Source organism: Myotis lucifugus, unplaced genomic scaffold (assembly GCF_000147115.1).
Source record: "Myotis lucifugus unplaced genomic scaffold, Myoluc2.0 scaffold_879, whole genome shotgun sequence".
NCBI classification, from domain to species: Eukaryota; Metazoa; Chordata; class Mammalia; order Chiroptera; family Vespertilionidae; genus Myotis; species Myotis lucifugus.
This window is the reverse complement of record NW_005871927.1, coordinates 99678-127161: the sequence shown is the minus strand read 5'-3', so window position 1 is coordinate 127161 and position 27484 is coordinate 99678. Positions and strand designations below refer to the sequence as shown.

The following is a 27484-nucleotide window of genomic DNA, read 5'->3' as shown; positions in this document are numbered from 1 at the left end:
ACGCCTATGAGAGGTGTCCACACACACAAACACACACACACACACACTCTCTCTCTCACTTTCTCTTGGCTCTAACCTCACTGAGATAATCAAAACATCCAGAGACGGGGTAAGCCTTAGTGACAAACTTTGCTACACTCTGCATGTTAATAAATCCTTTCCATATGGTGCTGAGTCGAGACAGAAAGAGGGTCGTATCTCCTTCTGGAGGGGACCGAGACGCCGCAGTGCTGCAAAACAAAACCAGAGAAAAGGAGTAAAGCTCTTTGCACAAAGAACGTCCAAAGTGTGAAGACTTTACATATTACAAAAGTGAAAGTTTGGGCAGGTTTTGGTAGCTTACTTTTTCAAATTAACTACTTTAATCATTGTGATATAAACAGATATTCTCGTCAAAGAAAAATAAACTGAATAGGCCACAAAACCAGATGGCCATAAATTCAAATTTTCAAGATTTAAATTTCTAAATGGTGTTCGGCACCTTAAATGTGGGACACTGAGTGCTTTACACAACCCTCCAGAGCAGCGGTGCTGCTGGGCGACTGCAGAGCTGAGGACTGAGTCACTCTTTCTGCCCCTCCCGTTACTCTACGAGAAGTGAACCCACGTGGACACCGCACCTGATGCCTGGGGACGGCGGGACCGACAGCAGGTATCTGGGCTCGGGGGATGAGGACGGCTTGGCTAGTATGGACTTGGGCACCAGCACCGCGGTCGCAGCAGGCTTTAGGACTTCTTGTGATGGCTCTGCCAGGTGGGTGCTGCCTGGGAGGGCTGCGGCAGGAGTCATGACTGTGCTTGCTGCGCTTTGTGCGGTCCTGGGGTCTCGGCCAGACATGGTGACAGTGGTGAGCACGGTGCCCCCACAGGAGGCTGGGCAAGAAGGCCCTTCCGGGGCACAGGGCTCAGGCGGGCCGTCTCCTGGAGCCTCGGATAAGTACCTCCTTTCCAAGAGAGTCTGGGACGCACTCTCTGGGTCTGGCTCAGAGGTGTTTTCAGGGAGACTTTCTGGCACTGCCTCACCCGCTGAGCTAAGAGCTGGCTCACAGGCAGAGCTGTCGTGCTTGGATTTGGACTCTTCTTTCTTAGCAGGAGCTGACAATTTTTGTCTTTTTGGAGCCGGTTCATCTTCTGATGATGGAACCTGACCTGTAGCACAAGAGGGGCTTGGTTTGAGGGCACAGTCTGCCCCCAAGTAAATGACCATTTTTCAAGGATAAAGGAGCAATGCTCTAAAGGCAGGGGCTGACTTCACAAGCTCCCAAAGACCATCCCGGCTGTGTCATGTTTTAAACTTGGGGTGAATACAATTGCCATACACGGGTCAGCGATGTTAAACAAAGGCCTCCCCTCACCTACTCACCTGTACAAATCTTGCAGTTCAGGTCGAAGAGGTGGGCGCGGTGCTGGCCCGTCGTGTCCTTTAACATGCTGCTGAAGAGGTCCAGAGCGGGTGCAGCGTTTTTCTCGGGCACAGCACGTACTGACTCCTGTTCCTAAGAGGAAAAGAGGGGACACGGCGTGGGTCACTGCTTCCCAGTCTGGCATGGGCTAAGAGACCGAGCACAAACCGCTGAGACAAGGCGACTGCATAACCCTAACCCACAGGCTTACATCCGAGTCCGACACTGGGGGGGAGTCTTCCATGTCGGGAATGGCCTCCTGCCTGATGGCTGTCTTTTTACTTTCCTGGTGCAATCTTGCCCTGGACTCCATCACCTAAGAGAGAAGACAGCCTTAGTGGGTGCCCTCCTGTTCCCAGAGCAGCCTTTACTTCCGGGCAAGGCCAGCTGCTCGGGCTTCTGGCAGCCACTCCCTAGCACTCACAGGTTTTGTCGGCCTCTCTTTCCATGTGGAAAGCTCTTTAGACACAAGTTCTTCTGGCTTCATTCTCACAAGTTTGGCCAAAGAGATTTCTTCACGCAGAACACGGTGGAAGAGACCCTGTGAACAAACATTGTTCATTCACTGGTTCAGGATAGTTGAGTGAATGTCTCCAAGACCCAAGGAAGGGCATGGAGGAAACAGAGCAGTAGGTGGAGTCCCTGCCCAGAGGCTGGTGACACAGGCCAAAGCACCGGACCCAGCACAGCAGGGGCCTCAAGGTGTGCAACTCCCTAAGAGCTCATGGGAGCTAACATGCCCAGAAAACATCGGCACTGGGCCTGTACAGCTGACCTGAGGCCCACGCTGCACCAACTGCTAGAGAGAGACCTCAGAAAATAGATCAACTCCAAAAGGTAGTGTTAGGGATAAAGGTGAGAAGAGACCTCTTCTGCCAGGGCTTAAGAGGCAAGATGGAAAGTCAGAGCTTCCCTCTGACCCTGCTTCTGAGCACAGGTGAGAGTTTAAGAGGCAGAGAAATGGGCAACCATGAGCCCAGTGCAGGAAGCAGGAGCCACACCAGGCCAGAGTCCAGGCCACTCTACCCGTGGGCACAGCACTGCCCTCCCACAGCTGCTGTGAGAACCAAGTGCCCCACCCAGGTGTGCACAGCACCTGTCCGAACAGTGAGCACAGCAGAGTTCATCTAAGGAACCCCTGAGGACAGGCTCGCTCAGCTGAGGTGAAATGACAATAAAGCCCAAATATGGAGATACCCACATACCATAAGGAATTTGAACTTTATTCTGGAACCAATGAAATAATGAGAAAGCAATTTTACGGCCATATTTAAGAGAGACGCATCTGGTGAACTACAGATGGACTTCAGGGAGCCAGTGAAGCCCAGGCTGCAGCTAAGGAAAGGAAGGAAGGATGCACCACTATTCCCTACACCGATGGCCAGTGTCAAAAGGAACAAAAATGACTGCTAACTTCCGCAGAAAGGGTACGACTGTCTCACGCTATGTACGGTTTAATGACGTGACACTCAACTAGAGCCCAGAGCACACGTGCCCCCTGCTCTGCAGCAGGAAGCCAGCCCTGACCATGAGGCACACACCTGGTTCTTGGGGTCCTTGAGGTTGAACATGATGCTGCGGTACTTGCTCTTGTAGCGATTGTCAGTGACGTGGAAGAGGTTGAACATCTCTTTCTCAATGTGGAGTGCAACCTTCCCGACCTCGCTCTCTGTCATCATGAGGTCATCACTGTCACTGGCTCTAGAAGAGACAGAACTGTGTAAACCCTGAGCTTGCACTTCATTCTCCCAACAGCGGAAATCTTCCACTTTAACAGATAATCAAGCATAACAGCCCACCTTTTCCACAAAATCTCCTTCAAGGAGCGCCTTATATTTTGCCGAATCTGAGAATTTGGCTGTGATGGGGTGGTGCTTGAGGCCCCCAGGCGTCCTGGGGCTGGAGAGGCCAAGGGGACAGATGTCACCATGGGCTTCCTGGCAGCTCCCCCAGGGGCAGAGGAGCCTGGCAGCTTTTTGGAAGTAGATGTGGTGGCACCAGGCACCAGCCCTGCCTGTTTGGTGGCAGGAACACTGCCCGAGGGGGCAGCCGAGGGCCACGGCCTCTTGGGTATAGTGCCCTTGAAGCCTGAAGGCAACTTCCTGATGACTGGCTTGGTCACATTTGTGAAAGGAGGGGACTTCTTTGGAAGGAGACTCCGGGCTGCAGGCTGCCTGCTGCCCACAGCAGGGCCCTGAGCAGCCACTTTCTTCGGCATCGCAGCTGCCGTGTTCTCCACTTGCCGGTCTTCCTTCATGGCTGCAAAGAACACACGACGTTAGTGAGGCAGGAGGGCATGCAGTGCACTGTCAGGTGACATGAAAAGCATGCTCAGCCTCAAACTAGCAAAGCTTACCAGGCCCCAGTTGAGGTATTGGCAATATTGAGGGGAACCCTATGTGAAGTATATGATTTTTTAAAATCCTCACCTGAGGATATTTTTCCATTGATTTTTAGAGAGTGGAAGAGAGAGAGAAAGGCAGAGAGCAATATCGATGTGAGAGAAACACATTGATTGGTTGCCTCCTGCATAAACCCCCGACCAGGGCCAGGGCCGGGAGGAGCCTGCAATTGAGGTACATGCCCTTGACAGGAATCAAACCCAGGATCCTTCAGTCTGCAGGCCGACACTCTATCCACTGAGCCAAACCAGCAAGGGCCAAAGCTCTAACCACTAAGCCGTACACACATGAAACCAATACAAAGAAAACATGCCTCCCTCCCCAACTGTTTACCTTAAAATCATACTAAGTATGAAAACTAAGGGGCAGGCAGTGGAGGGGGGGGACGGTCACCAGACTTTATTGTATGAGACACTGATTTAGGGAAAATCGTTTTAAAAGTAATTATCAAATTCAGAAAAGGAGTGTAATTAAGGCCTCTGGCAGTATTTATGATCGTGACCATACTTTATTTCAGAAAGAAATGCTTTACTGGCCCTAGCCAGTTTGGCTCAGTGGATAGAGCGTCCGCCTGAGGACTGAAGGATTCTGGGTTCGATTCCAGTCAAGGGCACATGCCTGGGTTGCGGGCTTGATCCTCAGAAGGGGACGTGCAGGAGGCAGCCAATCAATGATACTCTCTCATCATTGATGTTCCTTTCTTTCTCCCTCTCTGAAATCAATAAAACTATTTAAAGAACAATGATTTACTGTGAAATCAATAAAAATATATTTTAAAGCAGATTCAGAAGAGCACTTTCACTAAGAACTCGAGTGCAATTTCTTTGTAAACATGACTTTAAAACATCTCTTCAGGATTGGTCACAGACTGCCTCCGAGCCCTTGAGGCTGTGGAAGGAGTAGTAAGAGTCCTTTGGGGGGAGGTCACCCACAAGTGTTCATCATTCTTTTGGACAAAAGTCAATACGATGCCATTTATAAAACACAGGAAAGTTGGCAGAAATCTGTAACATGGGAAGACTTATCACTCTAATACTAAGGTGACAAGAATAGATTATGCTCTGATATAAACATTCTCATTTAAAACTACCAGTTGTATTTGATTACTGGTTAAGACCGTAAATTAGCGCTTTTAACCCAAACAAGAATTGTAGTCAAAAGCTCAAAACATTATCAAAACCCTTCAACTTGGAACAAAAATTTTGACACCAGTATTTTTTATTTTAGAGAGAGAGCATGCTAAAGCCTGGATGACATTAATCCTGCCAGGCCTTCATACCTAAGGTCTTAGGGACACGAGGAAGACAATTCTCAGACAGATGCCGCGTCCTCAGTCCCAGGGTGTGCAGCTGACCAAAGCCAGGCTGGCAGGTTTACAGACGGCGGCCCTTGCTCCACACACACGCAGAATGGCGGGAACGGGTGGGCCCAGTAAGCGAGCCAGGACACCGACCAGGCCCCAAGGGGCCGATGTAAAAGGCGGCTCCTGTAGGTGGGGTTTTTCTCAAACTACTTGTGCAGCAGTGCGCCTCTAAGACTCCCATACGTGCAAATGAGGGCAGGGCTTCAATAGATGATGCTCCAGTGAACTGTCAATTTTACCCAGGGCTTAAAAATCAGCCACCAGCCAGCCACCACAGCTCCTCCTAACTCCCAGTAAATCAGGGAGGAAGTCTGGAAGCTGGTGAGACCCTTTCTCCAGATGCCACCCTCCCAGGTGTTGATGCTCCAGGGCCCAGGCAGACACCACCACCAGCTGTGGCTCCCTTGGCAGAGGGCCAAGCCACCACCCCGAGCACTGCCCGCCTGCCGCAGCAGGTGAGGCCACTTCAGCAATGGGCTTTCCTAAAGGCATGCAGGGACCTCTCGTTCCTCCCACTTGATCGTGTGAGTGCAATCACCCAATTTTAGTTTGTGCAGCAGCACCACCAGGACCCAAGAGCTAGGACAGTGTTGGAAGTCCCTTGTTTCTATCATCAATTGACTTTAAATCCCATATTTTCCTCTCAAAGCCCTCACATCCCCTGCCTACCCCAGCCTAAGGTGGTCTGTGCACCAGACCCCCAAGCTTGCTGGGGCTTCAGGTCTCCGCCAGCCGCTTCTCCACCTGCCCTGCTTGTCATTACCAGGCCTACCGTCACCAAGGCTCACCTCTAAGGCTGCAGTTCTTTGGGAACTGGGTTTCTAAATAAAGCACACTCCCAAGTCTGACAAAGTGAGAAACGGGACAAGGACGAAGATAAAAGCAGCATTTCTACACATCACTTCATCAGACCGAGTCCACGTACCCGAGGAGGCCCCTTGGGAATTCATTTTTACCAGCTTGGAGGTGGCTGAGGTCTGCAGTGCCTTCCCTGCAGGATCACTCAAGCTCAGGTTCAGTAATGGGGAAGTGGCAGGGGGAGAGGCTGGGCCCTGAGGAGCCGGTGCTGCCTGAGTGTCTAAGGCACTGCCTCAGAGGGAGGTCACTGAGCACCAGGCAGGGAAGTCAGCTATCGGCAGTCAGGGAGGAGTGCACTGCCGACGATGAAAACTGGGACCTGAAACCAGTTCAGTCACTGCCTTTTATAAACACACATCTGGCGGAGTATTCTAGAAGCACACGTTTCACGAACTCTAAAAGCCTGGCCCAGGTACATCCCAACACCTGAAGAGGATGCCCGACTGTGACACAGGACACCTGCATGCTGGGGCCTGGAACAAACCTTGTTGTTGGACATTCTGTTTCATGTGACACATTTGTATTAACTTCAAAAGCTCTGGGTCTGTCTCCAGATCAGAACCTAAGATCAATACTTCTGGTCTAACTGGCCTGTTTTTCTCATTTAGGGAAAACCCACTGAGAGGTTACTTTTAAAACATCTCCCATACACAATTAAAATGACCTGTGACCAAGAGCGGTAACAGTGAACACACGCAATCTACTTAAAAAGTAGAGATGACTTTCCTTAACCATCATGCTAGTTCATAAAATTAGTTGCTTTAGCCTCTTGAAAGTCAACCTTCACTATCCTTTATCTGACCTCCTAAGGGCATAAACAGGTACAATTATTGGTAAAATGTCTGAAACCAGTGGACTCCAACAAGTTGGCCACCAACCTCTTCTACTTTGAAGGGACATATTAAAAACATGTAAAAACTTCCATGTAGCAACTGCTACACATGTTGGCATGTGTGGCCCCACTGAAAGCTGGACTTGGGACATTCTGGAATGACAGTGGCTCCAGTGCAGTGCCAGAACATTCTCACAGTGACAGAAACTCTTTTTGAGTAGAGCTAAAATCGAATTTGCAAAACCTTCACCTACATTCACTTCTATGTTGTGTCTACCTTATGGAAGGGCAGGGAATAATCTGATAGCCAATGAGGAAGAGCCCATTCTAGAACAACAGCAGTGCACCCCATGCTGGGGTGGCTTCAGGGGACGGCAGGCCCCCCCCCCCCCCCCCGCCCCAGCTGAACTCCCTGCTGATCTGCAGTGGCACGACTGGCAGTATCAGCAGTGACCGCAGTGTGGGCAGAGGTGGCCCTGGGAGTGTGCCAGTCTGGGCTGTCCTGGCAGTGAAGGCGCCTTTAGCTCCCACTCTGGGGCCTGCTTGTTCCCGAGCTCCAGGCCAGGCTGACTTGGGGAACCAGACTCCTTAGCAGCTATAGGAGACAGAGCTGCCCTGTGGGCCAGACCACTGTTTCTACCTGCTGGCCACGTTGGTAATGGGAACGGAAGGTTGGGGAGAGGCCTAGTGTAGAACTAAGCAGGCTGGTGTTCTCAGGGACCGGTAATCAGCAACTCTAATTGGCTCAGTAAGCATGGAGTGAGGGGCCTTATCACACTGCAAAGGTAGGCTGTGGGGCATCACTGGCCTCTGGGTGGCACTGGCGGGCCTCAGTGAAGACTGGAGGACACGGGTCTCCACCAGCACTGTTGCTGTCTGCCACATGGAGACTGCAGACACCCAAATGAAGTTATAGCACGACTGCAAGTAAGTATGGGGGTACACCCAACCAGCACAGGCACAGGGCCTGGTGAAAAGCCCTCAGAGCAATTGCATAATGCTATATATACTGCATCCTTCTCAATATGCCAATATAACCACCCAAACCCCAAAATCCCAAGTGTCACACTGCTGCCCCGGGTGGGCCTGCTTCTTAGTGACTGGCTGTTAAGAGCCAAAGAAATGAAGTGAGCATGTGGTGTGACAGTGAGCCAACCTTATGGCAGGTGCAGGGAAGCAAACAGAGGCCCTGGCAGGGGTCCCCTCCCTGGAGCTGCCCACTGACTCAGCACCCTGCTCCACACTACCACCACCACCCATTGGGTCCCATATCCGCTTGCAGTCAGACTGAGGCAGCTACCACTGAGAGAGCCGTCTCTGTAACAGAGCCAGAGAGGGGCTCTGACGACACAGTGGAGAAAGCATGGACGTGAATTGTTCGTGGTGACTTCAGTTCTATTTTCAGCTCAGCGGGACCCAGGTACTTTCTCACTGCAACCTGGGTTTCCTGTTAAAATTCTTCCCAAATAATCAAGTAACAGCAAGAAATCATTTTGCTTTTATGCATTTGCTTAAATATTTTGAGTTTTTCAGTAAGTTCTGATTTGCTTTTGTTAGAAAACACAAATTCCTAGAGAACACTTGAGTGTAAGCCACCTCCCAGCTGCTGCTCAGACTGGAGACGCTCTATCATTGGGATGTCCCTAAAGAGGTCTGAACGGCTGTGGTTTGGGCCACAAATCTTTTCCAGTTGACTTGTCTGATATCATATTTGGGTGATTTACACATAAATGGAGAGGTGCCTAGAACTCTTCAAAGAAACTTGCAAAAACCAAGTATGTATCTGGAGGTTAATGCCCTTCTTCATTTTAAGTCTCACATACAGGGTTTTGCAAATTCATGTTGGACTGACAGCATATGAAACAACTGACCCAATTATTCTTCACCACGAACACTAGAATAATGTGATCAAGGCCTCATGGGGAGCCAGGCATGTAATCAAGAGGACGGGGCAGACAGCCTGGCGGGGCGGTGGCCTGGGGAGCGCAGCTGCCGCTTTCCCGCCATCTCAGCACTGTCACCAGGCAGTCTCCTCACGTTAATAAGGCTACAGTTTAACCAACATCATCTGTTCCCAAATTGTTTACTACTTCAACCAATATGATGGGGGCAGGGGTCTTAGATCCTCCCTGTGAGCTCCAGGTCACAAAGGGTCACGAGTGGACACCCAGGGCCGGTGGGTGGCCGTGCAGATGCAGCGGCTAGGCAGCAGTTACCTTGGCGCTCTTCCTGCCGAGCTCCTCCAGGTCCACCCGTGCAATGACAGATGCTCTTTCATTTAAACAAATGAAAGTGGCAAAACTTCTTATCCATCTTCTAAGTTTACTTCTTTAATTCTCAGAAGCTAAGAACATAACTATGTGCAGTTTTGTGCCATGCACAAACATCAAGAATAGTATTTTATGATTTTATACAAATATACCCACGACTTGTGTAGCACACTGGAAGACCTGCAGCAGCGTCTTCAAAGGGGCACTTGGGCTCTAACACTGATGATGCCACCAGAGTGGCAAGCAGTATCAGATGGGCCCAAAGCTCCAAAAGGTCATAGGTCACTGAAGAGCAGGTGGAGGGAGCAGGACCCACCCTGAGGTGGAATTTTTAGCACCCCCCCTCCCCTGGGGCTCCAGCACAGCGTGCTGCTGAGGGGTTTCATCTCAAATGTTTATGTACATGAAACCTTTCCCCGATATAATTACCTGAGCAGTTGGGTATTTTAATGTTATAAAAGTACAACACTGTAAAATACCAAAAGAATGTCACTGACAACCAAGAAAATTGCGGCTGTATGGAGAGCATTAAAAACAGTTGTCAAGCTAAATCCATCAGTACAAGCTTTGGTTTTTCCTCTGGGGGGTGGGGGAGAGGTAGGAGGGGAATTGGTTCATATGGACGAAGTCTGGTTTGTCCCAGCCACATTTTATTGCTACTGACAATCCTGGAAGAGACAGGTAAAAATGGCTCACGCAGCTGATAAAGCAAAAGACCCCCCCTGTCCCCGCTTAAATGTCTACAAAATATGCTTGGGTTCTAGAATCCCCTACATATTTTATTATAGGAAACTTGTTTCCTCTGATGATTTGTGAAATATGCTCCTGGAGCCCATGCCATTAGTCACCCTCGTGAGAGTCCGTGTTCTCCATCCACTTCTCACAGCTCGTGGACGATCTGCATGGCCACACATGGACTGGACTGGGGGGAAATGCTGTATCTGGGCACCATGCTTAACAAACCATCCGGATTTGGGTGTCCTGGTTCCCTTAGGGTTTTCCATTTTAATTCTCAAAGCTAGATAAACTGTAGAAATCTCGTATTTCAGTCAAAATTTGTTTAGATCCCGTGTTTTAAGTCACCTATTGAGACATTTAAGGAGCCCAAAATACTAGAATACAAATACCAGAATTCCACTTCCATATTCTTTCTAATAAACCTGGGGCATTTTAGGAAAAAAAAAAAAAAAAAAAAGAAAGAAAGAAAAAAAAGGTTAAGCTCTCTCCATGCTTTAACAATAAGGAAGGCAAACAAACAGTGGAAATAAAGAGGAAAAAAATAAAACTGTAAAAGCACAAATATGATTGATTTGGGGGAGAAATTAAAAAACAATTGTTTCCACAAGTACAGAAAACCTCAAAAACAATTTAAAGAAATCAATCAGGAATGAGTGTATGTTAATAGCATTACCCTGAGAGCACGCAGGACCTACTGATACTTTCGTGAGGAGGAAGAGCAAACTTCGACGTGGTTTACCGGAGGGTCCCACACCATGTACCCTGACAGTTGTCCCTGCATCCACATCCAGGCAGCACAGAGCACCTCCAGGAGCAGCACCCTGGCTCTCTGGGCTGAAGGAGGCTCCACATGCCCAGGCCAGTGTCCCAGCATCAGGTGCACCCTGAATCTCACCATCCCAACCCAGAAAAGCCCATTCTGAAGCCGGCCAGGGCGGCAGGTAGGGGGTCCTCATGGGGCCGCAGGGTTCTGTGTGTGCTACAGCAACTGTGAAAGGATGATCTGGGTCAGAGGTAGACACAACTGCTACTCACCCGGGCTGAAGTCAGTATTTTTCCAATGACCCTTCCCAATCATTTTTTGGGAAGATGACATTTCTGGGATAACAAAAAAAAATGATCAAAAGCAACTCAAAAATGTCCCCCCTGCACTCAATCAATTCTGGATATCCATCAGTTTTAATTGGCGTCAGTGTGCTAGGAAGGGTTAGTCATTAGTTTGTTTCAACTTTCTGTCAACTTGAAGCCCATGAAGCTTCAGGGAGGAGCTGATATGGAGAGAGGAGGTGGAGAAGAAAAGAAGACCCAGTCTGTGAGCAGAGAAATGGGCCCCTGGTGTATCTCCCCACCCCCAATTCCTTTCTTCTCTCAAGGTCACAGTGGGATTAGAGTCCAGGGAGAAGAGCCATCCTGTCCTCATAACTCCGCACAGGGTGCCTCAGAGCAGCTTTCCAGCTCTAGTCAACAGATGGAAATCAGTCGCCAGGACCTTGGTAGATGTGCCCGGGTTTCCTGATTCTGCTGCATCCTGTAACCTGTAACCCACTTAGAGCACAGTACACAGGACTCCAAAGTCACGGTTACCATCCGTTCACACGTAAGTGATGTATGTTTTTAGGTATGCTCACAGCCTCTATAAAAGTGCTACTTCACAGGCGTGCTATAGTTTAATTGTACTTAACAACGTATTCCTAAAATAATAAAAAAATCTAGTATTACTTTGCAATTTACTTAGGTATTAGGCCATTTATGTTCTCAAAGTGAGCATTTAGTTACACATTTTCTAATTATACTAGTCCAGCGCCTACCTACAGGTATCCTCCCTCAGTGACTGTTAAAAGGTGACTAAAAGGAGAAGGCAGAAGAGCCCTATAATCTTGGAATTCAGGGCTTTTAAACCTTTCAGTGCTTTAAAAAAAGGCGTAAAACAGTATAAAAAATAGCACAAAAAAACTGAATAAAAACAATCTTAGTAATAGAGTAAGATGTGCCCTGCAGACCAATTTAATTTTGGAGAGTTAGGATGAAAAACAAGAAACCAAAGGTCCTGCTGCATAAGCAAATCTGGGATCTCACAGACTGACTGGCAAGACCTCAACTCCTCATTTTTTGGGGGTGGGGAGGCACGACCTACAGTCCGGCGTCCAGAGAAGTCTGGAGGCCCCTGGTGGAGTCTGCTTTAGGAGACACCTCGCCCACTTACCTGAGACACACGGCGCTCGGTGTGTGAGACCAGGAGTGTGTTTATGGGGATATGTAATGTGTACTGAACAAGAAAAATTTCTCAGCTCAGAAATTGTACTTTAGTTGACTATCACTGCATCATCAATTGGCAGAAAGAGCTCCCCACACACAAAAGAAGTGATGGCCACACGTGCTAAAGGGCAGTGTGGAAACCTGTGCAGCTAACAGAGCGGTGATAATGATGCACCTGTAGTGTGGATGGTGATGAACTTGGAGTGCCGGGCAAGAGTACCTGCTCACTGGACTTTGTTGGCAACAATACTAAATACTTACCAGTGTCTGATAATGAAAACAGATTAGACCTCAATTGCCAGGTGCCACAGTCAACACTGAGGTTTGCGGGCTTTGTGGGAAACAGGCTAAGCGTGAGCCCCTGGGGCTCCCTGGTATTTGCTTCCATCCCTGGAGGTGCAGCTTTGAGCTTGGTTACACCTCCTAGTTCTGGACAGTCCTGAGTGGACAGACATCCAGAAAGACAGGGAAGGGTCCAGAAGCCACCCCTAGATGATACATACATTTATACAACAGTGACGGCCACAGGGCAGCAGTCTGTTCTGGCTTTACTGCATTGTAATTGTGGTCGCTCGCCCAGGACGGCGTGCTGCTCTCGCAAGTCGTTTCCTTCACAAGGACCTCAGTCCGAGCAGGGGCCACCACTGCCTTCTTCATGGCATTCTCTTTCTTGTCTGGAGCGGGTCTCTTGGGCACAGAAGAGACTTTAATGCCTGCCTGGATAATCAGTAAAACCCCAATCATTAAGGAGATCAAAAGTCAACCTTCATTCACTTCCCTTCTCAATGAAGGTGAGAACATGCTTAAGGTCACTCACACTCCCACCCCACCCTGAGCCTGGGCACCACGCCTGCTCAGCACCAGGCCTCAGCAGGACTCACCACCAACTGAGCCTTCAGCATTCCACCACAATGGCTGGGAAGGGCTTCAACTTCTGAGTGACATGAGGCCCAACACAGAATAACTGTCATCCAGCTGAGGTGTGAGGCAGCCAGGGTAACACAGAACAAGTCCCTTGAGCAGGTGGTGAAAAGAGGCAAGACCCAAGTGGGAAGGGCCTCTCTGAGAGTGTGCCTGCCCACAACACTGTGGGAGAGGGCGACGCTGGGCAACAAGGCCAGGACCCACACTCCCATGCTCTCCATCAGGCATCCTGCACCGTCACTCTTACTAGACACAGCAGTTGATTCAAAATTACCAGCCTTAAAAATTAGGCCATCTAGCCCAGCTGGCATGGCTCAGTGGCTGAGTGTCCACCTATGAACCAGGAGGTCATGGTTCGATTCCCGGTCAGGGCACATGCCTGGGTTGTGGGCTCAGTCCTCAGTGTGGGGTGTGCAGGAGGCAGTTGTTGATGATTCTCTCTCATTATCTGTTTCTATCCTTCTCTCCCTCTCCCTTCCTCTCTGAAATAAAAAACAAAAACAAATAAAAATCAGGCCATCTAGTCTTGGCAGGTGTTTCTCAGTGGTTAGAGCATCCACCTGTGAACTAAAGGGTCTCGGGTTTGATTCCCGGTCAAGGACACGTACCTGGGTTTTGGGTTTGCTCCCCTTCTCCAGTTGGGGCGCGTGCGGGAGGCAACCAGTCGTGTCTCTCTCACATCAATGTTTTTCCCTCCCTCCCTCTCTCCCTTACCCTCTCTTTAAAAGCAATGGAAAAAATACCCTCAGGTAAGGAATTAACAAAAGTAAATAAATAAAAGTTAGGCCATCTAAACGCTAAATAAGCATTCAACTATGTCAAGGAAACACTCCATTAGGCTTGCTCAATACAAGTGCAATGGGGCCATCCAACGGCCATGCCAACCTAAGCTAACTCCAGGAAGGCATGCAAGTGGGAGTCAAGTGATTCTTAAAACACCCTGACTCTTCACAAGTCACGTGTGTCTCAAAGCCAGACCACCTGAGAGCCAGGTCTCACAGTGAGACAGTCTTGCCTCAGAGCCCACTCCCCAGCCCTGCTGGCTGCCTGTGACGTTGCTTCCCACATGGGCTTGAACGGTCACCAACAGTTCTTGGGAGATGGCTGGCTTAGGAACAGCAGCCAGCTGCCTGGGTTTGCTTTACGGTGCCCGTATTAGTCAATCCCTCAGCTAGAGGGCAGAGAAAAGAAAATGTGAGGATATATACTCACTGGTAATTCTGACAACAGGACTGGTGGAAAAGGTGGAGGACAACAGGAGAGGGGACGGCACCTGACTTACATCTATGCCGCTGTCCCCTACACTCTACAAACAAGCCAGCGAGTCTGGAACATGAGTACACTTATGCTTTGACTCTTGCAATGGGGGTGGTGGTCTTGGTCAGCTTACCTCAACACTACATCTGGGAAGAACGAGCGTTTCTGGCTTCGTCTTGGTCTTGGTCTTTTCTTTGGGTTTTTGTTTTGGCTCCTTCCCTGCACTCAGGAACTTCATGGTGGCAGCAGCATGTTTCAGAATGCAGTCACTGCTGCAGTAGACAGAGTCGGGCTGCGCCACGCTAGAGCACCCAGGCCCAATACACTTTGCGGCAGCAGGAGACTCTGTGACCTGCAGAACAGAACACATGACTTCAGACTTACCAATTCCAGCAGTTAAGGTAAAGTAAAACCATTTCTAGTACTGAGGGGACTGTTTTTAATCAAGAGACACTAACAGTATGTTTAATGTGAATAAAACTTATGTTTCACTTATTCAAAGCACAGGAATCGACTTCCCTGTCTAAGACATGCACCTTCTGCCTTCATGCCACTCGTGGAGAACACAACTCTGCCCTTGCAGATGTGCTTTCTCACCCACAGTTAGGTTCCCGCATACGGGGTTTTTGTTTGTCTGTCTGTTCTAGAGGTAACTAAGATGCTTTTGAATTAATTGAAAGGGTCTGATTCAATCAGGTGAAAACGTTTAACAGAGAAACTGGACCTGTTAAAGGAGAGGAGACATTGCTGCTCATTCTGAAGAAAGCGGCCCTGTTGTGAGGGCCATCAGTGGCTGGCTCTGAGGGTGAGGGTGCAGGAGAGAGCCCAGATAAACAACAAATACCTTTTCAGTATAACATGCTACAAAACCACACAGGACACCTTTACAGACATGGAAGCTTCTGGATGTGGATCTTCACCCGCCAGGTCTGAGACCCTGGCCTCCACTGGCCCCTGGGATGCAGCCTAGGACAACCCTGGGCAGAGGGCCTGGCTTAGCCATTTGTGACCCGTGGAAACTGAGCTAAGAAGTACGTGTTTTCCTGCTAAGTCTGTAGTTGTGGTGCTAGAAACCTGATGTTATCACAAGCTGAGACCAAACATACAAACACATCCCTCAATGTTCTTGAGCAAAATCTATGTCTCACATTAAGTACTTAAGATAATAGTTTTTCTTCCACTGATTCCAAGTTTCACTCAAGATAAAAATTAAACGTACATAGTTTCAAACACACTGACAATAAAGACATAAAATTAGGGTGGCTTTCCCCACTAATTTACATTTCTGTTAACGCTTCCTAATGACTAAAGTTGTTAACGGTATCATATTTCCATTGAGTACCTGCAGTACCTCCCAATAGCTATACTGAAGGCTCCAGTCCCCACTAACACAGTGCAGGGTGTGAAGGCAGCCTTCTGGCCACCGGGCACCTGCAGAAGGACAGGCGGGGCACAACCAGCAGTGGCGCCCGCAGTGGCGCCCTCTCACGAGCCCAGCTGACCACACCAGGGGCGGCTGAGACGCAGGAAGACTGGGAGTGAAAACATGTCCTGAGCAGGGCAATCACGAGAGCCCAAGACGGCTCTCCACAGCGGAAGCTGACAATCCATGGAAAACAAGACAAAAAAATCACAGCCCTAAAGACCAGCTGGAAAGAAGGACGGAGTAAACAGAGCTGTGGACAAGAACCACAGACACTGGGCTGGGGACTGTCCCTGGCTGAGGTCATTTAAAACCCTAGTAGCCACGTGAAAGCTGCCACCACCACCCCTCAGCATCTCCAGTAAGGCAGGTTCAAGATCACTAGTTCTTGCTCTCTTGCATCTCAGCCACCAGCATGCCATCCAGACTGAGGAAGACCTGAAAACTTTGGGGCCAAGAGAGCCACAGCCACATCAGTGAGCACAGGAAGCACCCGGGAGGCCGAGGTAATGCAGGTGGCTTGCATCATCACAGGATCAACTTCAGCAAGTATCACCTAATAGGTGCAAGGCATCAGCACATAAAGAGAACCCAAGCTTCTGCCCAACTGTCAACCTTGGTAAAGTGCACCTTGATTAGTGAGCAGACACACAAATGCTGCCAAAAACAAGACAGGAGCTGCTCCTATCACTGACGTAGTGCGATCAGACTACTATAGTCTGGGGAAGGAAAGGCTCCCGCAGAAAACTGTCACGGTGGAGGCCAAGTGCTTCAGGAGAGCTGAGGAGAAAACGAAGGGTGTTAGCAGAGGCTGTGTCCTGCTAGCTTGAAGCCACACAGAAGGAAGTTCATTAAATGCTCACAAGTGCTTTTTTTTTTGGGGGGGGGGGGGAAGACCCCAAGTTCTATCAAGATGGTGCCAGTTGAGACAAGGGCACACTCACTTCAGTAACTCCAAGATGACTGTGATTTGTTACATGAGACTCCATAAAGAACACTTAGGGAAAGACTCATTTTTAACAAGCCAGTCCATCAGTTCAGTTAAAACACATTGTATGCGGGAAACTATTTATACGTTTTACGTATTTATACGTTCTACCAGTGTAGTCGAGCGCGGGACACGTATTAATACGTTTTTTATAGACTAGCGGTAGAATGCGGGTAACGTATAAATACGTAAACTAAAGTTATCGTAATTTTACTGAACGTTGCCATTTGCGCAAAAAATTAGCAAAAATGGCCCACGCCACCTGTTAGCGCGCGATAAAAACTACCCGCAAACAATGTGTTAAGAAAAATGTTGAGTCAACAGTAATAGTCTATGAGCTGGACATGGAGTCCCACAGGAGCAGGAATGGGGAGGCTCACAAAGCACAAAACACAACTGCTTTCCTACCAGCCCACCCTCATCAGGCATGACACTGCTTCTGGGGAAGCCTAAATTATTCCAAAAGAACCAAACTCCTCAGTCTTGATGTTTGTCAGCAGGAGTCAGATCATCACTGACCCAGGAGGCAATACTTACAGGCTGGAATATCTTGAGTTTTTTCTTGCCACTTGGATTTGCAGCCTTCTCAATTCTCCCCTTTATTCCTTGGTCTTCACTGGATTTCTGCTCTATGGTCCCGATACTTGTACAGTCAGTGCTGTCAGCGTCTGCAGGTCGCAGCCTCGCTTCCTGCTGGTCGGTGGTTTCTGAGTTAGGCTCGTCCTGCACCTGCAGAATGGTGCAGTTGGGGCAGATGTAATCTTCCCCGTTCCTCTCCAGGAGCCTTCCACGAGCCTCAGAAATGCCCACACAATCGCCATGAAACCATTCTTCACATCGGTCACAGCAAATCATAAACCTGAAATTGGAAAATAACCAGGAATGGAAAACAAAGAGATACACACTCAATATTAGACAAATTGGTTTCAACATTGTTAAAAAAAATGCAAACGTACAGAAAAGTAGAGACAGGATAAAAAACACACAATATACCCTCTCATCATTCAAGCAAGTTCACTCAATCTTGTTTTGAGTAGAGCATTTTAAGTTAACTAAAGGGTTCTTAATATCCCCCCACCCCAGCTCAGTACTGTCTCCACAAAAGAGCAACAATGCCTTTCTCCCACCCAAAGAACCAGACCACAGCTCCCTACCACCACCAGAGCAGTGCCAGCCCAGAGATATCTCTGGGATGACAGCGGGTGGTGGGTAATTTAGTCTTTGCCGCCTTGCACTCTGGCCGCTGGCTGCACGTGGCTAGTGTGACCAAGGCAGTGAAGAGCCCCAAGTGGCCTACGGCGACCACAGTGCATGCAATGTATGGCTCCAGAGTCCCTTTCTGACAATGACTTGTTCATCTTTTTCAACGCACAAGTTGCTCATTCAGCCCGGCTCTATAACCCTAAATCCCGCTGCTTTTCTTACATGGATTTCCCTAAAACCCGGGGCAGCCAGCAACCTCCTTGCCCATGACCTACCTGTTGTTGTGAGGCTGACGACATATACAATACAGAGCATTGGGGTCGTACACCTCACACTCAGGCTTGTGCTTGACTGAGCTTCCAGGATCCTCCTCTTTGACTCCTGGGGTCGTCCGCCCTTCTGACTTCCCCTCTCTGTCACTGCTAGCTGCCTGTTCATCTGCCGGCTCTTGCTGGCCGGGTGGGGAGCTCTCCATGGCATCGGCCACCTCCACGTCCACAGCTTCTGCTGGGCCCTCTTCCCGACGCTTCTTTCTCAGGCGACTCTGGACTCCTCTCAGGGCCCTATCAGCTGGCTCCTGTTCACGCTTTCTTCGTAGGCGATTCTGAAGTTCTTTCAAGGTCAACCCATCGCTATCACTATCGGAGGTGTCATCCTCACCATCATCTCCTTTGGTCTTTGCAGATGAGGCTGGTCGTCCCTTACTGCCTGTGGGGCCAACCTTGGGCCCACTTTTACTGTCAGAGGAGCTCTCGACGCTCCCCTCAGAAGCGGTTTCGACATCTGTGACTGGGCAAGAGGTTGACTCACTGGGGTCCTCAGGGGAGATAGGCACTGTCTTCCTCCCTCTGCGCCGGACTGTTGTGAGAAACTCCTCCACCCTCTCAGTCCGCTTTGGCTGCCGCCCACTGCGTCGCAAGGAAAGGCTCTGCTGCTGCTGGGGCTGCTGATCCACAGAGTCTAACTCCGTGTCCCCAGCGCCCTCCCGTTTAGCAATGGTGGTCCTTCGAAACCCCCACGTTTTCCTAAACTCTTTACTGGTGGGTTTGATGACCTTGGGGGCTTCCTCATGGCTCAGGTCACCTTTCTCATCCATACCTAATGGGGAAATGCAACCAAACCACAACCAACATTAATGAGGCCACATTCCTTGGCACGTGAGCAGGGAGGCCCTGGGCTAGAGGAGCATGGCCTTCACCCCACAGGAGGGAGACACCCACAGGACCACACAGGAAGGAACAGCTTCCTACCCATGAAGGTGGACGTTAAAACAAGTAAAAAAACGACATTGTGACCAGTGTTTCTTCAAGTGTGAGGCCATGCCATAATTCGAGGCGATTTTTGAAGAAAATCCTAGTTGTTATACATCTAATATTACAAAGAAAAACAGCTAGCAAATCTGTAACTTTGCCATTTAACCGGTGAGGACCAGGTCTTATAAAACAGGTAGTGGGGAAATGTCAACCGAGCCACAGTCCCAGGCAGCAAGGACATGACCAGAACAGTGTTTGCTGCGATGAGAGGTGGCTGCCATTTCCCTCCCTGAGTCAGGCGGACTCTGCCTGCAGGGCACAGTGGACGGGACGCTGTGCCAGTCCCGGGCCCAGTAGGTGAGAATACTGGCTGCTCCTGTCCTGGGCTTTGGAGCCCTGAGCAGTCACATAAGAAGTCCGACCACCTGGCTGGAGAGACCCCATGGAGAGGGTGTGTGCTGGACCTGCACCACAGCCCAGCTGAGCTCTGACTTAGTAGCTACAAAAGTACGAGTTCTAGGGGTAGTTGTTACGTAACAACAGATGACTAGGACACATAGGAAATACTGAACCTTGGCTACTTTGAACGTGTGTTTCTTTTCCCTATTCTTCCTTTCCCTTTCCTTCTAATACGATTACTGAAGGGTCATGCTTGTGAAAACGTTACTCCTATTTGAGAATAATAAAACCCCAAAGAACACAGTATGTACCTTAAGAATTATTTTCCGAGCTGTCCAGGCTTCAATCACATGTAAATGCTAGTGATGACTCAGACTTTACACCATGTTCCATCCTAGGGGAAGGACTGGTATAGAATGAAGACCTTCAAAACATAAAATACACAAAACTCAAAACCATATGCAACCTGACTCCTTTCTATTCCCACTAAATGCTGTCACCCCGTTTCCCATCCAGCTCCGCACACCCTTCACCCTAGAATCTGGCCTCATGCTCCCAACCACTCAGAAGCTTGCAGGAGTGGCTGTGTCATTAGCATGTGTGCCATGGAGGACCACACCACTTCTTTAGTCACAGCCGAACTAAAGTGAGGTCCTTATGGAGCTTCCAACACAGAGTGCTCTGGCTGGTGACCTTGAGCAAGTCACATGAACTGCCTGCATCCAGGAGGCAATGCTGACCTCATAATGCTGTGAGCTCCAATGTGAGAAGCAGCACTCACGCTCCCAAGAACAGGGCCGTGATCCTTCCGTGTGCGTGTGAGAGCTGTTACTAACCACACTAGTTACAACTGTTTGCCCGTCTGGCCTAGAAATCTGACTCCTTAGGGTAAGTGTTCTCCTCTTGCAAATCTACTCGTAGCAAACCTGAGGGCCACCTTAAAAGAGGATCAAGCCCTTATTTCATACACCATTCTCAATTCCTACCCAAGGCAAAGTGTGAGGGGCCTGAACCAGCCTTTGCCCACAAGCAGTGCAGGGAGCCACAGTCCCTCCATTTCAGAGGGTCTGGGACTGAGCCTATGAAGCTACCGCAGGGCTGGGGAAGGAGCCCGACCCCACGGCAGGGATGGTTTCCGGCAGGAGGAAATCTCCTCTGCAGGTACATTTCACCACAGAGAGAACGCATGACGTCAAGTTCTATGCACTAATAAAATAACCAATGGGAAAATAATTGCTCTGAATAAAATTGTTATTTTTTTCCATTTTGAGCTAATTGTTTTTTGTGTGTGTGAGTGTGTGTGTGAATAGTCTTTTACATTTTTATAAGCTGAATGTGGGCACCAAAACACCTGTAAGTTATCTTTTTCAGTTGAATGCACACAAAAGTTTAGAAAAGGTGAAAAGAACAATTCTAAACATCATTCCATATTCACCTAAAAACTTTTCAAAGTTTAGAATGTCTCAAACATATATGAATGTTACATTGCATCACCTTCTTTACATATAATGCCACTTTAGAAATAGAAAACACAACTTCAAACTTTTAAGGTTTTGCTGTTGACATTTAACACTAATGATACGTTACCCGCCAGACACTGAACGCTGGGACACCTCCAGAAGTCCTGAATTCAAAAAACCCAGCCTGACCGTTGCAAGCACTTGGTCTAAGCAAACAGCCAGGCCTCAAACACTGCTGCCGCCAGTCACTGCTCACTGACGACTACACAGATTATCGTGAGACCATTCACACGAGTGAGCTCCTAAAAGAAAGAAGATGGTTTATAAGTCTTAACTATAAATTAAACTACATTAAAATTTTTTTTAAAAAAAAAACAAGCCCCCCCCCCCCCCCCCCCAAAACAACAACACACAGTTCCCTTCCTTCAAGGACTTCTAGAGAAAATACTGTGACCACATGGGGACCAGGACAGGGGTGGAGGGTGGAGCTGGCTATAAGAGAAAACAGGCCCTGGTGGGGTGGGGTAGTGGGTGCCACAACCAGTAATCAGGTGTCAGCTATTACCCAATCAATCCTATTTCTCAATAAAACCCAACAGAGAGAGAAACAAACAAAATATGAGAAGGCTGAACAACAAAATTAAATAATTATTTAAAAATCCTTAATTCTAGCCCTGACCAGTTTGGCTCAGTGGATAGAGCGTCAGCCTGCGGACTCAAGGGTCCCAGGTTCGATTCCAGTCAAGGGCATGCACCTTGGTTGCGGGCACATCCCCAGTAGGGGTGTGCAGGAGGCAGCTGATCCGATGTTTCTCTCTCATTGATGTTTCTAACTCTCTATCCCTCTCCTTTCCTCTCTGTAAAAAATCAATAAAATATATTTTAAAAAATCTTAATTCTACATCTACACCATCATTTGAGTTAAAAAACCTGAGAAAGACTTTATAATCGAGCATCATAGTAGTACAGGTCATGTATTATATTAAAAACATCTCTCTTCCTACACCCTCTTTTGAATGAACAAACGAACGGCCTCACTTGGTCTCAGCCCCACGAAAAGCGCCTCAGTTCCCTGAGGGACCCTAAGTATTACTTTTGACACATTTCAGTCTCACCCCAACCAAGGGGACCCACCTCACCTCTTTCCTCCTAGCCTCACTCCAACTGCCTCCTGTAACTGTGGTCTCCTTAGTGACTCAGAATAAAGACAAACATTCTGATGCCCCTCCTTTTAAAGCAACAGTGACCATTTCACCCCATTAGCAAAATAGGTCACCACAGCCACCAAATCTCTTAAATGTGGTGGTAAATCGGTCTCAAAATGAGTCTACAATGGTTCAGAAACTTTACTTCTCAGAAGAAACTGGAAATAAACCTTACTTTTATATTTCAAAACCCCAAGAACAAAATTTAAGATGTTCTCAGGAATGAAAAATTTTTTAATTCATGTTACTCTGAAAGACCAACATATATCTGGATTTGACTTAAGTGTTGAAAAATTCATCAGAAAAGAAAAAAATCAAATATTTCTATGGAGTGGAATGAGATAAACTCTATTCAGAATACACGACATTTTAGACAATTTGGTTCATTTATCTGGACTTCTTTATATTTCATATTTACATCTATAGTCAAGTGCTAAGTTCCTAACACAATTAAGCGTGTAACCCTTTACACCACGCAAAGAGAACAGGTCATAAACTTTCATTCACATCAGAGTAATACAACTTTCCCAAAGGAAAAAATGTGGGCATTCCTGAAAAAGTGAGGGGGGCGGGGAACCCATCATAAGCGCAATTTTTGTTCTTAGCTGAAGACTGCTCCCTTCCCTGCTAAGCTGAGGTAGGAATAATTCTTTGACACCTTAGGTTTAAAAATCTCAGCTGCTATCAACCATGAGCCTGTGTACCTACAGGGCAACCCCAATGGCTAAATGGAATCCAGGAACAAGATCTTGCATCAAGGTCCTTGAAAGGCAACTCTCCAACTTTTTGGTCCCAAGGGCTCTCCACACTCTTAAAAACTGAAAACCCCAAAGAGCTTTTGTTTATGTGAAATATATTGTTATTTCCAAAATTAAAACAAGAAACTTTCCAGGTAATTGTGGGTGTTCTTTGCTACCCCATACCAAGCCTTGACAAGCAGTAGTGTCATAAACATTAGTTGCAACACAGAAACAGAAACCATATGGTCATCTGGATCACCAACTCACGCAAGTCCAAACGCAGCATGGTCCATCAGATGACACGGAGGACACACACGTGCTAGTAATATTGGCATCTGTCTCCTCAAACAGCTTTAATCACTGGGAAGCCATCAAGCTCACAATGGCAGATAGAAGCTTTTCAAGATTCTAACCCTCATTTGAAACCTGGAATTTTATCGTTAGGAACAAATATGTCAGTTTTCCTTAAGACTCACATCCTTCATCTTCAAGAAAATGCCCACCAAATGCCAGTCTGAAAACTTGCAGCCTGTCAGTAGTCCTTTCAAGTACAAATGGCTCAGGTCCCAACAGCCCCAGGGGCACCCCCTGGAGACAGTCTCCCTTCCCATCTGGGGTGGAGGAGAGGTGCTACTGCATCCCCGCCACTTCATCACAGGGAGTGGTAGGAAGATGTACACTATCGGCTGAGATTTAATAAAATAGTCTTTATTGCTTCACCAAAGACAGTAAGGGAGACTGGCACATTAAAAAAATTTTTTTTATTGATTTCAGAGAGGAAGTGAGAAGGGGAGAGATAGAAACATCAATGATGAGAATCATTGATCGGCTGCCTCCTGCACATCCCCCCACTGGGGATTGAGCCCGCAGCCAGGGCATGTGTCCTGACCGGGAATTGAACCATGACCTCCTGGTTCATAGGTCAGCGCATAACCACCAAGTGGCTGGTGCAGAGGTGGAGAGCACACTATAGGGTTTGATGTCAGCAATCGAATTTGCTTCGGCACCACCACCAGTTAACTCAGCAAAGAAGGCAAACAATGTCAACTATCACAGTGGAGACACTCAGGGACACACTGAGGACAGACTCCTGTGACAAGGTATTTCTATCAGTGTAAGAACACACCGCACCCGTGCACAGCACTAACACAGACGTGGGCTTCATTATCAGAAGGGACCCAACACTGCCTTCCACCAAACCTGTTCTAAAACAACCCTCACTCTGCCCTCCATTCTCTACCTCTGTCAGGCTGTCAGAAGTGAATTTCTTAAAATCAAAGGCAAAAAGCCAGGTTGGTGTGGCTTAGGGGCTGACTGTTGACCTATGAACCAGAAGGTCAAGGTTCGATTCCTGGTCAGGGCACATGCCCAGGTTGCAGGCAATGCCCTGGTGAGGACATGCAGGAGGCGGCCAATCAATGATTCTCTTTTCATCATTGATGTTTCTCTCTCTCTCCCTCCCTTCTCCCTTCCTCTCTGAAATCAATAAAAATACCCCCCAAAAAGTTTAAAAAACAAAAAGCATAAATACCTTTCTAAGATGTTATGTGTTACTTACAAAACAAATACAAATGTCAGTGGTGCGACTGTGACCATGGTGGAGCTGAAGGCTGACCCCATGACCACAGAGCACGCTGGAGGCCTGTTTCGAGTGGTGCAGTGCTATACAGTGAAGAGACTCATGTCCCTAAGTCACTTTACAATATGCTACCAACCACGATGTGGATCCTACTCTCAGCATGACAACCACTTCTTATCAAAGAGACCACCCAGTGCTGACCTGTCCCACCTGGTGGCTAAACCATGTTTGCCCACACCTCACATCCACAGAACAACATTCACAACTAACCATTTAAATTCTGAAACAATTCTGATCTGCCAGTCAGAAACTACATCCAAAGCTACAACATAACCTTGCCATTATAGACTCTGGTGACTCAGACTTTTTAATTCTGAGTCACACAATTCAGTTTCTATTAATGGGGTGGTCACTAATGAGAATATACCCAGAAATTCCAACCACACAGGATGTCCCGAGTGTGTGCCATTTTTCAAGCATTGATGGTAGCTGCCCTCATCTACTCCATAGATCCGCAGTCACAAACACTCGCTGTTGATCCACAGAACATGAGCATACCCTTGGGGCACGCGCAGGAGGCGACCAGTGGATATGTCTTTCTCAAATCGATGCGCCCGCCCCCCCGGAAATGCAATGGAAAAGCATATCCTTGGGTGAGGATTAACTAACAATCAATCAATCAATTGCCAGTTATCCCTGCTGGGCACTTCAAGGACTCCTTTCCTTGAATATCCCAAGTCCTGTAGCTATTAATTAAGAATCCAGGACCTGCCCAGCTAGCGTGACTCAGCGATTGAGCATCGACCTATGAACCAGGAGGTCATGGTTTTATACCTGGTCAGGGCACGTGCCCGGGGCTGTGGGCTCAATCCCCAATGTAGGGTGTGCAGAGGCAGCCAATCAATAATTCTCTCTCATCAGTGATGCTTCTCTCTCTCTCTCTCCCTCCCTCCCTTTCTGAAAAAAAAAAAAAAAAAAAAAAGGAATATAAATAAATGCACACACACAAAGAATCCAGGACCCCCCACAATTGGCCACTCTACTGCTTTTATATCCACACTTTCTGTTTGGGCCCCAATTACATCTGTGCTGGACTTCCTTCTGGCACCTCTTGGGGGTACTGCTACAAGATCCCAGTGCCCTGCTGGGGTCTCCTGGGGTCATCCACAGTCCCCCATACAGGCCACTCTCAACCCATTTTCACTGCAGCTAGTGGTGGTGTTACAGAGGCTGTGTATAATTAAAGGATGTCCTACAACAAATGCCAAGTGCCATTTAACATACAAAACCAAGGGCCTCTCCCATTCAGGCATCTCACCTACAAGGCAGAGTGCCCTACAGCTAAAAGCAGTCTTCCTCCCCCCCCCCCCGCCCCCTCCAGCCGGCACCCTGGCCTCACTTCAGGCAGTCCACTGGGAGGCGGAGGGGAGGTGTGCCCCGAAACACTTTCACCCATGACCACAAACCAGCCTTTTTCCAAAAAGCAAGTAATGTGGTTGCAAGTAAAATGCAAAGACATTGCCTGTCTTCCTAAAAGTAATTCATCCCCCCTCCCATGTTAAAGTCGGGAGTCAACTATTTCTTAAAACGTGAACTTCTCAAAAGTAAGCACTCCTAACCATTATCTAGATTCTAGAGCAGCTGTGGGCAAACTACGGGCCCGCGGGCCGGATCCTGCCCGTTTGAAATGAATAAAACTAAAAAAAAAGACCGTACCCTTTTATGTAATGATGTTTACTTTGAATTTATCTTAGTTCACACAAACACTCCATCCATGCTTTTGTTCTGGCCCTCCGGTCCAGTTTAAGAACCCATTGTGGCCCTCGAGTCAAAAAGTTTGCCCACCCCTGTTCTAGAGCAAAGGTTCTCAGTGTGGTCCGTAAGCTTTTCGAGGTCTCCAAGGTCAAACTATCTACACAACATTAAGACATTGTTTCCGTTTTCATGGGTCACTCTCAGTATTCTAGAAGCAAATGTGAAAGTCAAACTGCTGCCAGTTAAGCCAGACATAAAAGAGATTTGCAAAAAGGTAAAACAATGCCACCTTTCTCTTTAAGTTGGTTTTGTCTTGGAAAATAGTTTCAGTAAAATGTTATTCATGTTAATATACAAGGGTTTATTGTTTTACAATAAGTAAATGTCTCTATTGGAAATGCCAAATACAGTAAATATCAACAGACAACTTAAACAAAAGCTCTCTGGGGTCCCAATAATTTTAGGTGTGTCAGGTTCTGAATTCAAACCCTCTGGGAATGGCTGACAGAGCACAGACTTGACTCTCGGGGGAACCCTAAGGGCTGCTGCCTTTTGGACCACAAGCAACCCAGTGACCTTCCAGCCAGGAGGACTGCAAGGCAGGGACAGCACTGCTTCAGCAGTGGACTTTTCTGGAGACTCCCGCCTTCCCTAAACCAGCTTCACATGACTGCCGAGAAGGGGCTGATTCCAGTTAGGAGACTGCAGCGCTCACACTGACTGCCCCCAAGTTCAGAGAATGTGGCTGGAGAAACAAAAGCCTATACTCAGGCCTGTGTCTCCTGAGCAGAGCTGCATCCCATACAGGTTTTAGGGCAGAAATGATGCTTAGAGACCTTGGAGACAAGTTAAGAATTACTGTGTATTTCAGCTGGAATCTTCCTTTCCTTTCCCAAGATTAGCAGAGGCCAGTGTCTGGTTTTGGTTTTGGGGTAGTGCAGTGGTCGGCAAACTCATTAGTCAACAGAGCCAAATATCAACAGTACAACGATTGAAATTTCTTTTGAGAGCCAAATTTTTTAAACTTAAACTATATAGGTAGGTACATTGTTATTAACTTAATTAGGGTACTCCTAAGCTGGCCTTTGCTAAAAATGTCCTCAATCTGATTGAGGTACGTTCGCCTGAGGTCGACCCCTTTCCAACTCTCCATCCACACTCGTCTTGTATACTTTT

At 48.0% G+C, this 27484-nt stretch overlaps 1 protein-coding gene across 8 annotated transcripts in view; it reads right to left on the bottom strand.

Moving 5' to 3' along the window:
- DIDO1 (death inducer-obliterator 1) overlaps positions 1 to 27484 on the bottom strand; it is a 50597-nt gene that overhangs the window by 12888 nt on the left and 10225 nt on the right. For 7 of the 8 annotated variants that reach the window (XR_002827178.1, XM_006106665.3, XM_006106664.3 and 4 more), the window contains exons 2-14: positions 21157 to 21331; positions 19881 to 19993; positions 18193 to 19015; positions 17252 to 17573; positions 14437 to 14655; positions 12626 to 12839; positions 3203 to 3662; positions 2945 to 3104; positions 1828 to 1944; positions 1615 to 1719; positions 1364 to 1496; positions 621 to 1149; positions 77 to 230 (exon numbers count right to left, since the gene is read on the bottom strand). Coding sequence is in view for 7 of the 8 variants with exons in the window: in XM_006106665.3 (XP_006106727.1) it covers positions 77 to 230; positions 621 to 1149; positions 1364 to 1496; positions 1615 to 1719; positions 1828 to 1944; positions 2945 to 3104; positions 3203 to 3662; positions 12626 to 12839; positions 14437 to 14655; positions 17252 to 17573; positions 18193 to 19013 (3234 nt within the window). In the remaining variant the exon portion in view is untranslated. Of the gene's footprint in view, positions 1 to 76; positions 231 to 620; positions 1150 to 1363; positions 1497 to 1614; positions 1720 to 1827; positions 1945 to 2944; positions 3105 to 3202; positions 3663 to 12625; positions 12840 to 14436; positions 14656 to 17251; positions 17574 to 18192; positions 19016 to 19880; positions 19994 to 21156; positions 21332 to 23241; positions 23263 to 27484 lie in introns of those variants that run through there. The other variant, XM_023747440.1, reaches the window with a different exon arrangement.